The 13,890-nt window shown below is 41.4% G+C and overlaps 1 protein-coding gene across 1 annotated transcript in view; it reads right to left on the bottom strand.

Annotated features, from left to right (window-relative positions):
• The window catches only part of LOC148018530 (uncharacterized), a 57,291-nt gene extending 45,538 nt beyond the window's left edge, over positions 1-11,753 (bottom strand). Inside the window, exons 1-5 of the mRNA XM_087662038.1 lie at positions 11,599-11,753; positions 11,455-11,527; positions 11,313-11,369; positions 5,611-5,630; positions 5,029-5,086 (exon numbers count right to left, since the gene is read on the bottom strand). Coding sequence (XP_087518164.1) covers positions 5,029-5,086; positions 5,611-5,630; positions 11,313-11,369; positions 11,455-11,527; positions 11,599-11,627 — 237 coding nt within the window. The 5' untranslated portion in view covers positions 11,628-11,753. The remainder of the gene's footprint in view (positions 1-5,028; positions 5,087-5,610; positions 5,631-11,312; positions 11,370-11,454; positions 11,528-11,598) is intronic.
• Positions 11,754-13,890: the final 2,137 nt, after the last annotated feature.

Genomic DNA, 13,890 nt, shown 5'->3' with positions numbered 1-13,890 from the left:
AGAGAGGAGCTAGTGCCAGTGCCCACATAGCCAATGACTCAATATCATAAGCAACTGTCTCGTCTTTGGTTTATGGATTCCATTTCCTGAGCACATCTCTAAGCTCTCTTCTTTGCAATGTTCTCTCTTTCTTCCTCTTCTATCTTGCATTCAACAGTTTACTTTAGCACTTGTCTATACTTACATTGCTGCACCACTTCTAACATGGTATTAGATTGCAAGATCTAGGTTCCTATTGCGATTTCTCTGCTGATTTCAGATCTACCCCTTCATTTGATGATAAGGCAACTGTTTGCTGCTGTCCATCGTACATATTTCCCTCTGATTTTTTTGTGTTTGCTGCATTTAATGCAATGTCAGCTGACGCCCCTCCCATGATCTGTGTTTTCAAGCTGCAACCCATTGCTGCATTTAATGCAATGTCATCTGACGCCCCTCCCAGGATCTGTTTTTCAAGCTGCAACCCTCTGACTACATCTAGCAGCTCCTATGTTGCTGTAACCTGCTGTTTTTCACCCAAATTCTCTATGTTTTCAGCCTCTGACACCTCTCTACTGCTAAGCGACATCTTCTAGCTGTTTTCTTGCAGATTTTGGTGCTGGCAACTTTGTGTTTTTGTAATCAGCCTATGAATACTACATGTGCACTCTCTTATTATGCAATCTTTGTTGTTTGGTCGGCTGCCTTCTCTCTCTGTCTACCTTCTATCTTCTCTTCTTATCCTCTCCATACGGCTCCTCCATGCACTTCTACATATGATAAGTTACATGGACTTGACTAGCTTGCATGGAGTGCTGTAATAAAGCCTGGTTTGTGCAAAAGTGGATCTGGTATATTGTTTGTGGATCTATTTCCCGTCCTCAATGTCCTTTTCCACTTCCTAAAGATTTTGATGAGGACAACCATGAAAAAGTTGTGCTTGCATGGGATTCAGATGATACACGTGCCTATTCAGGTCTTCTTCGATGCATTTCCAAAGAAGTTCTATTGGTGGTTCCCTCCTCTAGGACATCTCCCGAAGTATGATACACGTGCCTATTCAGGTTTTCTTCAATGCATTTCCAAAGAAGCTCTACTGGTGGTTCCCTTCTCTAGGACATCTCCCCAAGTATGGTCAAAGCTTCAAATGTTGTATGAGATACCTTCCACCATGTGTGCACTGACCCTTTACGGCCAACTTCAACAGATAAAGTTTGAGCCTAAGGACACCATTCAATTATTTTTGCTCCATGTTACACAAGTATAGGACTAGCTTCAACAAATGTAGTCTACCCTCTCGAGACACATCTCATAGGAACGGTACTCTACAAGCTTCCCTCGGAGTTTGGAGTGGCAAATGCTTTAAGAGTACTGACATCATCTATATCTATGAGCTTCACACATATTTCCTTGATGCTACTTGAGCATGAGGCATCTCTGCGTTTACAGGGGAGGCTCCTATCTCACTATGGAGGTTCCAGTGAGGCCTTTACTGATTTAAAGAGGGGTGACAAGAAGAAGAAGTCAAAGGCTCGGTGTTATATCATTGTGGTAATAAGGGACACTTGTAGAAGAACTGCAAGGAGTTAGTAGCCTCACCAAAGAAGGAGAAAAGAAGAAGCGGGTTACACATTGCTCTAATGAGTCATCCTCTTCCTTAGACTCTTGACTCCAATCCTCTAGCAAGGAGAAGTTCAAGGCACGGAAGGGATCGGCTTCTTCAAATTGAGGGAAGGGCTTGGTGGCTCCTTCCTCCCCCTCTTTCTAATCGAAGTGATGTGGTCGTCCCTCACAACTCTTCAATGTCAAAGAGGGAGTGTGAGGGAGCGGTGAGATGGGATAGCCAAGCCTCATCTATACAAGTATACAAGTGCACATGTTCTAGAGAGAGACATCCTTGACACATCGACCGAAGTCTGGCAGGTTAAAACCCTAGAGTTGGAATTGACATCCAAGTTCATGATAAGCTAGTTACTTGACACAGAGCGGGCTTGGCTCCTAGTCTAAGCTCACATGAGGAAACACTTTGGTGGTCTCCATGGTCACATATGTCCAGAGACATTTTTGACCACATAGTCTTGTATGCTACTACAAGACATTGATGACAGGCACAAGGGCATACAATGGTTCTTCTCTATTTTCAAGAGCCAATATGATTAACATCAACATCAGGTTCACTTTGAGGCACCTTCGTGGTCGCTTGATCACCCATTGCTTGAATATCCATGGTTCTACCCTGGTGGTTCTACATTATATGGACTATGATGAGTCATTATCATAGTATCATTGTATTGTATCAAATCACGCATGATCTGAGAGAGAATGTTAGTAAGATCGCCAACTCATGTGTGAGTCTGTGGCATTTTATGCCAATTGGCCAGTATTAACCAGCTACTATTTTAGGCTTTTTCATGCCTACGTATTGTGGAGCTCCTCCTCCTCACTCGTTACCATTCCTCGGGTGGACTTCCCGTTGGAGAGAGAAGCCGATCCCAATGCCCACATAACCAGTGTCTCACTGTTATATACGATTGTCTCATGTTTGATACATGGATTCCATTTCCCAAGCACATTTTTTAGTTCTCTTCTTTGTAGTGTTCTCTCTTTCTTTCTCTTTTGTCTTGTGTTCAAGAGTTTATTTCAATACTTGTCTATGCTTCCATTGTTGTACCACTTCTGACACTTTGAGATGGAGAGATATCAATCTATTTCTACTCCCATGGATCCAAATTGGAAGGCTATGGCCCATATAGATTCACCAACGACAGTGCTACCCACTACATGCAATTGATTGGGTCATTGATATGGCTCCTAAATACTCGAATTAATTTGCACTTTACTATTGGTTTGCTTATGCAATGCATGAGTGAATCCAAGCTAGTTCATTGGCAAGCTCCTATGAGGATTTCGCACCCCTGAGGGGCACCCCTGACCTAGGCATTTATTATCTAGAAAGTACAAAAGATACAACCTTTTTTTTACCGGGTTGAACAAATTCAAACTAAGCTCAAGGCATTAACCACAAGAGATCAACAACAGATTATTGCTTTACTTTGGGCGCAAGTACTATCTTTTGGAATAGTAAGAAGCAACCCACAATTGCTCTATCATCTATAAAGATAAGAGTATAGAGTGGCATCTTCTACCACGTGAGATAGTGTGGCTTCAAAGGTTGCTAGGAGAGCTCGACTACCCCTGCAAAGAGATCCTATAGCACGTCATTGTGACAATGAGAACTGTATTACTTTGCCACCACGAAATCCTATATTCCATGCTCGGTTTAAAGCACATTGAGATACAATATCATTTCAATCGGGAAAAGATCTTGGATGCAACTATTGATGTGGTATATTGTAAGACACAAGCAAGGTTGTCACATCCAATTAGTACTGTCCAATACTTGTAAGACGGAAGCAAGGTAATCACGTCCAATTAGTACTATCCAATACTAGTACAGTACTAATCGGACTAATAAATCTTAAACCTATGTCCAATTTTTTAAAATTTACATATAATTTAAAGTCTACTTAATGCTTGGACTTAGAACATAAACTTAGAGATTTAAGTCAAAAGTAAGTGCAAAAGAGAGTTAGAACAAAGCTTAAGACATAAGAGTTATAGTATGTGTCATGACTCATCAACTATGAAACCAACATTTTTAATGAGCCGAATTGGCAATCTCATACGAACAGATATACAAAAATGGATCAAGATAAAAGCCATGGCTCAATCCAAATCAAAATACATGACCAAATGACAAATCCCTAGAGCCCTAAATGCTTATATCACTCTCGACATTGAAGGTAGAACCATCCTTGTCGCTACTTAAAGAGCCATCACCCTCCTCAACAAAATCAATCTTAATAATAACATTGCCCTCTTTAGCATACTCAAGCTCTCTAAGCTCTATGTAAGAGGTAATGATAGGTATATCCTTATGGGTTGAACTAGGAGTACTTCTCAAGCCACCCCCACATCTCATGTAGCATCTAAGGGTCCCACAAGCATCACGGGCAGCCAATGTGGATGTCGAAGTAGAAGCTCCACTACTAGTGGCATGAGGGTGAACAACAACACGAGGTTGACATACACAAGTGCGAAAGATCTATTGATCTATCTCCTCAAGCTCCAAATAAAACTTCCTAAATATTTGCTCCTCCTCGAGGTCCCACTTGCAAGTCACAATTTTAAGTGTACTAATGGAGAGCTTAAGCACATCCACATTTACTTATACACTTAAAAGATGAAAAACTTAGATTAAATAAATAAAACATCTATAAATATATTACATAATTTGTGGATAATGTTATGAACCAAAAAGTATAAAAATATCTTATACATGTCTTGTCATAGACATCTCAAGCATATTACGTAGCATGCGTAAATTGGAGTGGCAATATTGTGATACATATTTTGGCATACACAAGGGGATAGACGAACCAATTTCTCTCACATATACCTAACGAACAATCCTAAACCATGTCAAGAGAAAATAATAAACTTCAAACTTACAAGTTATAACTAAAATCAAATGAAAAAAAAAAAAGATTTTCAAACTTGTGCAAAAATGCATAAGGCCACTCTTAGGAGGTGGAGCAATTGATAGCCAAATGACTCCCACTAGAAGAGAGGCTTCACCAACGGACCGTCCCACTTCTAACAAATGGTGGATACGAAAGTCATGCTCCTTTGATTACTATAATTTATGAGCTCTTGAAAAGGGATACCATAGTGTCATTTCGCCAAAGTCTTTGGAAGAAAACATCACGGTCAACAAGGACATTGGTATCCATAAGGAGATGGGGTTTTTTAAGGGCAGGATGCAAGAGTATCCACGAATCTATGGATGGGTCGCTTCATCCATTCCCACCTCTTTTTAGTCAAAAAAGAGAGAATATCATCTCTTTTAGGGATGGTATCCAAGATATCACTACATAGATGAAAGAGAATAGAGATTTGGAGGGAGATTTAGAGGGAAACAATGTGAATTATAAATTTTAAAACTAAGAATAAGTATGAATCATTTTTTTAAAGAAAAATAAAAAGTACCATGAAAAAGAGGCTTCCCCATCCAAAATAGTCGATGATTGTATCTTCACTGTCAAATCTGCCATAAGATGATAAAGAAGATCAATAGTAGCCCCCTCCATGTCCGTTATACGAAGCACCTTGTAGATAGGAGTCACAACAATGACAATGCCTCTCACATCCATTCGAAATTCCTTATTTAAGCAAAGTCATTGATCAACCTTTACTTTCACTTGGCTTGATGTAAACTCCCTTTGAAGTCACTCCTTGAATTCATTTGACACAACCGTTTTTTGAAGCTTATGTTCATAGAGATGCTCGAGGAGAAGCCACATGGCCGCAAACCGAGTCTTCGAAAGCTTCTTTAACTCCAAGTTCAAGTACAAGCGATAAATCGCGAGAACTCAGATCTTGGAGTTAATGAAACCAAAGATTGTACAAGCATCGTTTACAGTCCTTGCCACCCACTCCAACTTATCTATATCTTCCATAAGAAGATCTAGACAATGTGTAGTACATGGTATCCATACTATGAATGAAAACTTAGCCTCTAGTTTTAGTCCTATAGATGCACAATTTGAGGCGGCGTCCGTGACAACTTACACAACATTTTGCAGACCAACCTGTAAGATTACACACAATGAAGTTAGAATAAATTTGAGAGATTAAAAGAAAAAAAAAGATTGCAAAATAATTGATTTAGAAGTATTATCTCAATGATAGCTTGTCATATATGTCAATACATAAAAAAACTCATGGTTCCCCTTTCCCTTGTGCCGGCATCCACCGCTCATAGGAAGTATATACCAAGCAAGCAAAAGACGAGAATATTAATGATCCCCTTCTTTTCCAATCACTCCATCCATGAGGTAGGATAGAGCTTTTGTACTTCGCCCAACCGGTATACATGGGCTCAAGGGACTTGCAATCCTCTCTCTCTCATTAAGTTTCTTGGTATGTATGTCATTGCATGTGACACTGCACCACCCCTCACATGGACCAACGCCAACAATGGCTTTCACTATCCACTTCAACCGATCCACTTTGAGGATATGAAAAGAGAGATTGCACTCAATTATGATGCATACAATCTCCATTTCCGCTTGCCTTTGCCTCTTCTTGAGAAAAGAGAAAGGACACGAAACTTGCCCCTTGCTTGGGCAAGAGTGGCTTGCTTCTTGGACATAGGTACACCACTTGAATGGCTTTTTCTAGATGGGATAGAAAAAGCCCCTTTAACGAAAGAAACAGAGATAATTGCAGAGGGATCTTCTTCCACATTTGAGACCTCATGATCGGGAGAGATCATCTCTTGACTCGCCCTTGAAAGGCCTTTGCGTGGCTTCAATGGTAAGTATTGATAGACATCGTTAGGAATACTATGGCATAGTGTGGCCTCCGACGACAATCTTAATAGACATCGTCACGAAAACCAAAGCATTGTATGGCATCCCCTCCTAATTTGCAAAGATTAATGAGAAGGTGAGTGACGGATGAGATTTGGATATTTGGGTAACACTTGCATTGCTACTTGCAAGTGTTGGATTTCTCCTTCACTCGCTCAAAGTAGGAACAATACGAGCACTTAAAAGGATAAATGAGATAGAGCAGAGAGAGGGAGATTTTTATAGAAAGGAAGAGTGCTTTAGGAATTTAGGGTAGAGGGGGAAGAGGAAGAGAAAGAAGGGAGGGGCAAGAGAGAGAGAGAGATTTCAAAATTTGAAACTTGAAATTTGAATGGTAGCCCATGGGAGAGAATGGTTGCATTGTGCCATTCTGTATATAAGAAAAAGAGATAGATGAGAGAGGGAGAGGGAAGGAGAGAGTTTTTAGACTTGTTACTTTAAACTTTAGTATTCTCTTTGTGTGAGACAGAAAAGAAAGAGAAAGAAAAGATAAGAGAGAGAAAAAAGAAAGATAAGGAAGAAAGAAATGAATAGAAAAGACAGAAAGAAGAAAGAAAAGGAAGCAAGAAAAGTGCAAAAAAGAAGAACTGTCAAAATTGTAACCATTAGCATTCGGAAATAGCGCACGCAATCTAATGCCCTAGACTATCAGGCGGCTTCGGACAGGACTAGATGGGTTGTATGGGACAAGACAAGTCGAACAAGTTGTCTCGCCCATTAGACATGGCATAGAAACAGGGAACGGCCATTCCGGCCTGCAGGAACGGTTTAACACATTCCAGACCCTTGGAGGGGGTGAAACGACCAAGGAACGTTCCTTGCCATTCTCCCTACCGTTCCCTATTTGAAACTGCCGTTCCAGGCCTGTTGATCAAAAATTTACATTTTTTCATGTTTTTTCTTTTTGCTTGTATCACACTCCTACCACATGTTCACCCATCTCCATCACCTAATGTGCACACACTAATCTCTCTCTCTCTCTCTCTCTCTCTCTCTCTCTCTCTCTCTCTCTCTCTCTCTCTCATTGGATATTCAAAGTGTCAAGACAACCCACAAGCCAATCAGGAGTCCATGCAAAGTTCAAATTTGATGCATTATGAACTCTTGCAAATCACAATCAAATTTCAGCCTATTCTCAATTCCAAGGTAATCATCCATTTATATTGTCTAATTTCAAGGGAAACTAGAATAATTGGGGTAATTCAGAGCAATTTGGAGCCATGGGGTAATCAAGTTAATTTTAGGACATTCGGGTCAATTTGGAGCATTGAGGGGTATTGGGGCAATTAGAGGGATGTTCTTTGGGGCAACTTGGTCATGCAGGGCATATTTGGGGCACTTAAATCATGTGTCGTTCCCCCCGTTCCCGTTCCCCCACCTTGGACATTCCCCTTGTTCCAAGGGGTCCCATTCCCCGTTCCAGGTAGCTATGAGACATGGACAACCCTAGACAAAAGATAACTTAACATATTTGCTTACGAATGCTTTTCCTCAGGCCATTCTTCAACAGCACTCCCAATCCTTAAGCCTCAAGCCACATCTACGATCTGAGACAGGGTGTTAGAGAGATTGTCATCCCCTAGACAAGCATAAGCAGTATACATGCATTTTAGGACAGATTCATGCATTTCTTGATCAGCTCAAAACATATGCAGCAATTGCCAGTATGATCACAGTAATTTTAGGCAAGTTGGACAGCATCAAGCACATCCATAAGGTGCAATATGGCAATCGGACATAAGGAAGCATTTTTTGTCTTTTTTTAATGCAATCAAACGAGTAATCGCCCAGTTTCAAGCTGGCTGACTTGTTTATTTTATTTCATTTATTTCTACCTATTTATATCCAACGGCCAACCCCTCCCCCAATCACATTCATTCAAATTTTGTTTGCACAGGTTGAGAGACTCTGACTCGCATATTCTCACAACCTCTTGTACATATCTGCTCCCTTATATTCAGCATTTACTCACCATAGATTAGTGTTCCTCTCTCTCTCTCTCTCTCTCTCTCTCTCCATGTTCGTTCTTTCAGTCCGGTGATGCGCTTCCGCATTCGTTGCACTCTGACACTAGATCCACTTGCATGGTGGACACCTATCCTAGCACTTCTCAACAAACATAGAGCCCTCCCAAGGTTGACATGCCTATGCCATTCAATCAGTACACAAGCCCTCTCCCAGGAATGAGTACAGACACGTTTCATATACCAAATGGTTGATTCTCTTTTGGCTCTTCCATGTAAGGGGTGTCATGTCTACCTTCATCATTAGACTACCTCATCTTGGCTCTTAGCACCACACAAAGACTAGCATCAGATCCTCTTCCTTCTTCAGCATTGACATCCATGGTTAAGAGGGGGTTTCTATCCTTCATTGATTTACAAGTTTGGGCATTGTTTTCGACATCAGCCTCCCTTCCTTGTTGTACCTACCCTTTGTATTGCATGATTCTCATTTTCGTAAAAGGAAACTTGAGCAATTAAACGACTTCTTCTCCTATAAGGGACATTGTCCAAGTAACACCTTGTTGTATGTGCATTCTCATCATGTAGCATTTCTCTTTGAATCTCATTGTGCAATGCATCCCTTGAGCACATCCTCAGTTGTCTCCACCGATGGTTCTGTCACCACCATGCTTCCATATACCTATTCATCTTTCCTTTGTAATTGATACTTCGGACGGGTGATTGGAATAGTCTTCTGTTTTATGATGTTAGGTCTAACCATTCCTTTTATTTTTTCCCATGGGCACAATAACTCTATCAAAAAACCAAAAGAAAAAACACAGTGGTTCAACATCACCATTGCAAATCCTCGTAGGCTACTAGGCAACCAATGAGAACCCTTAGTATGCTTTGGCCTCTCTAGGATGGCCATTGGGACTGCCGAGATAAGATAACAATCACCTCTAAAGACTTGGTAGTTTGTTGGGCAACCGACACAAACCCATTGATTGATGCCCTAGCTAGCTTGGGATGGGACGTCTCGAGGGTACACACAAGACACTAAGCTAAAAAGGTTCGTTCACTTATCTTCTTTCTTGTATATTGTATTCATGTGTATGTTTTGTTTTGCAAACCCTAGCATATCTCCAAAACACTCCCATAGACAAGTGAGTAAAATGAAGCAAATCTTCAAAGTCATGATTCACAAATAGAGAGAGAGAGAGAGAGAGAGAGAAAGTATATACTAATGTCTATAAAAGGCCAATGTGGTCCATAAGACCACACCAATATATACTATGAAGTATATCTCTCATCTAAAAAATGTAAAACAAGTGCCTCTGGGACTAAATGTTAGGTAATATTCTTTACAAGAATATATTTGTGATACAATTGAAAATAGTACTACTAAAAACGAGAAGATAAATGTTAGAATAGCTCTTTTCCTCAGTGAGATATCTCCCTCGATTGGAAATGTAGCTCTGTGCAACTAAGGTGCATCAACAATGCTCCTGTGGTACTCAATGATAGCTCTAATCTATCTATAATGAGAGCGTCTAGATGTTCTCCCAAGTGGACTTCGACACCTCACTTAACTCAATGTCAGTGCTCTATCTAAGGAGATATCCCTTGAAGATGAAGCTTCTCTATGATGTGTCCCAACTGGCCATTTGTCACACACATTGTGCACGCGCACGTGTGTGTGTGTGAGAGTAAGCAATCATAGAACTAGTGATTAATCAAAGTGTGTAAAGCGAATCACAATAACTAGGGGTATCCACACAACTAGTGATTAATTAAAGTGTGTCAATTCAATCACAATAACTGGCTCTAATCTAGTAATTAACCAACATCCTAGCTCAACCTCTAACTATGGTTAAGTTAAAATAAAGTCCCTAGCCCATTGATTTGGTACTATCTAGAATAGCTCTAACATTGGGCATTGCCTAGAAATATGAATCTTTCTAGCACCAACACAATGACAAGGTCACAATGTAGCAAGGTAATCACCAATTACCAAATGGATAAAAGTTCAAAGCTTTGCAACAAGCCTCAAACTTTGGACAAAGTAATGCCTTGGTGAAAAGGTCCACCACATTCGTGTAGAACAAGAGATCAAGTTGAAATCTCATAAAAGCAGACTTTCCCCGACCTAGCGATAATGAGTTTCAATGTGTTTTGTAAGAGCATGAAACAAAACATTCCACGCCACCACAATGGCCCTTTAGCCATCGTTGAGGAATAAAGTTGGCTCCACCTATGATGGACAAATATCAAGCCAACAAACACCTCAATAATATGCACTCTATCTTGGTTGTAAAGGCTGCCTTGTACTCAACCTCACAAGATGAGGTAGACACTATCGATTGTTGTGAGCAAGAAATGCATGAATGTTCAAGAGAGAAAGAGACTAGGCATCCTACAAGTATCAAAATACAAACATCACAATTCAACAATGTGAAGACTTTGGATTGTGCATAAACTTGCTTAGCCAAGGCACTGCAAACCAGATGTCAAGGCATGTGTAACATAAATAAATGAAGCACCCCACAGCCTGACTAAGCATGAAATGCACTGCCAGAATCATGAACAACAGCTTAATCCCCGGCTTTATAAGAGTGGAAATAGGCTTACAGTTCTTGCGTTTAAGCCAGTCCAGAAGCTTGCCAGCATATTTGGACTGCAACAGGTCCATCTAAATGGTAAAGGACATGTGATACACATAGCCGGTTATGTATGTGTGGCAACCAAGCAGACAGCAGGGCAACCAGAGCTCCACTCTATTCAACGCATGCCATCTTTTGCCCAAATTGGAGGGAAAACACAATGCAGTGGAAATGCCGATAAACAACAAACCTGGCCTACGTGGAATGGAGAAAAAATAAGCTAATTTAGAACTTGTGCAAACAAACAAACATAAGGAGCAGGCAAGCACTGGCAGCCAATATGAAAGTACCTTGCCTTGCTTCTGGCTGAGATTTCTGAGGGTGCGCATAAACATCTCCTCCTCTACCTGTGATATATAGAGAAGGGACATCAGAATCGACAGTTGAAAAAGAGCACTTATTAAGCTTGCTGACTCTCGTTTTCTGCTTTACCTGCAGGCGCTGGAGCTCATCAAAGATCTTCGAGTGCATCTGCCTGAGCACCGATTCTTCGTCTTCAAGCAACCTGTCAAGGATGAGTATCTTCAGAAATCTTTTTCTTATTCTTTGAGTAAGAGAGGAGGCATGGCAACGCACCTCAGCATGTCGGGGAGAGTGAGTTCCATGTTCGCTCCTCGTCGCGTCCGTAAGGGGCGTTCGGCGGAAACTTGGTTTTCTAATGGTAAGAAAGAAATCGCGATGGGACGGTGCAATGGTTTTAGCAAGGTGTTTTATGGGTGAATGCGTAGGATACAGGGCCTCGAAGGTTTATGGTTTTAGCAAGGTGTTTTATGGGTGAATGCGTAGGTAGCAAGGTGTTTTATGGGTGAATGCGTAGGATACAAGGCCTCGAAGGTTGACGGATCCCCATCCCCCCTTTATAAACCTGCACTCGTTACGCACTCAACACGGCACAAAAGGTAACGCGATATATGAGTTCAAAGTATACTCTTATGTTATTCAATCCAAAAAGCGGGACAACATAGACGTATCCCAAGACTACACCTTTGTGACGCCGTACATAAGAGGGTTCACCACTGGATATAGGGAATCACATGTAGTGTGGAAACAAGGCAGGGCTTTGAGTCACTACTACTCCCTATATAGGTGCGCTATGTGATAACGGCATGGTATAGCTACAAAGCCCTTACACTCACCCCTGCTAGCTGGATTGATGTCCTCAGCAATCTAAGGGTTTCGCTTTTATTTAACTCATCTAGGGTCTTAACATAGATTTTTCTATCAAGCTAGTCAGTGTTTGTTGCACTAGGACTTGGGGGTCTTAACACAGCCTTTTCTAGCAAGCTGGTCAGTGTCTGCCCATCTAGACTGGATTTTTGGGGCTTTGTTGGATTTATTGATGTTGGGATCACCATGCGGGTCCACCCTCAACTCAATTACATTTGAGGAGTGGAGGCATATTAGGATCTATGATTGACGAGCATGAAATGCATTATGAACACAAACACTGTCTGGCAGGTCAAGTTTGTAGGTAACTTTGTTCAGCACTTTAGTGATTCGGTAGGGTCCATAGTAGCGGTGATTGAACTTGGGAGTCATGTTCTTGGGAAGTGACATATTCTTAGAGCTTACTAGAACCATGTCTCCTTTGGTGAATAGTACGACCTTCCTCTTCGTGTTGGCTTGCTTGGTCATGGTGATTTTGCTCTGCTTGAGGCTCTGCTTTGCCGCTGCATTTTTATCTCTCCGTTTCTTCAAGAACTCTTCTGCATCTTGATCTTCCACTTTGGTTGCTCCGAATGCTAAGGCAAGTGGAGTGATGACTTCTTTTCCTGTGGCTAATTCAAAGGCGTGACCCCGTTGTCGAGTGGATGGAGCTATTGTAGTGGAATTCCAAGACATCAAGATACAAAGCCCAGTTTTTCTGGTCCACTCGGGCATAGCTCCAGAGATAGTCTTCGATGCCTTGGTTGACTCGTTCTGTTTGTCCATCTGTCTCCGGGTGGAAGGATGATGAGAATCTCAATTGTGTTTCAAGGGTCTTAAAGAGTTCCTTCCACATGTCGCTCATGAATCTTCCATCTCTATCTAATACTATTGCCAGTAGTAAGTCATGGAGTTTGAATACATTTGTGAAGAAGAGGCGTGCTACCTCCTTGGCATTTAGTGGTGGTTTGGCCGGGATGAAATGGGCCTGCTTAGAGAAATAGTCCACCACTACAAAGATGATTGTGTACCCATGGGACTCGGGTAGTTCCACAATGAAATCCATGCTGATGACGTCCCATGGGCGGTTGGGTACAGGTAATGGTTGTAGTAATCCTGCTGGTGTTGAATGTGGTGCTTTGACCAGTTGGCAAGTGGGGTAGGTTTTGATGTAATCGATGACTTCTTCCTTCATATTCGGCCAAAAGAACTGCTTCCTAAGGGCCTCCAAGGTTTTGCTTTGCCCTTTGTGTCCTCCAAGAAATGCAGGATGAGTTTCTTCAACTCCAAATTGTTGGGGATATACAATCTCTTGCCTAAAAATAGGATACCCTCCTCAAGGGTGTACATTCCATGCAGGGTCTTCTCTACTTCCACATCTATGATTATTTTGTGCATCTCTTGGTCTTGCTCTAAGGACTCCTTGACTAATTCTATGAAGTTGATGTTGACCACAGTGATAGCTTTCAGGTCAGCTTTCTGGCTCAAGGCATCTGTTATTTTGTTAGTGGAGCCGGGGCTTGTGTTTAATCTCCATGTCGAATTCTGTTAGGAAGTCTAGCCAGCGGGCTTACTTTGCCGATAACTTGGGTTGTGATTGGAAGTATTTGAGGGAGATATTGTCGGTGAAGACTATTGTGTGCTTCTCTTGAACATAGTGCTTCCATTTCTTCAGGCAGTGGATGACTGCCAACATTTCCTTCTCATATGTACTCCACCTTG

The sequence above is a fragment of the Lygodium microphyllum genome, chromosome 21 (assembly GCF_053477565.2).
Source record: "Lygodium microphyllum isolate KBCC chromosome 21, Lygodium_microphyllum_v1.1.10, whole genome shotgun sequence".
Taxonomy (NCBI): Eukaryota; Viridiplantae; Streptophyta; class Polypodiopsida; order Schizaeales; family Lygodiaceae; genus Lygodium; species Lygodium microphyllum.
This window is presented reverse-complemented; position numbering and strand designations above follow the sequence as displayed.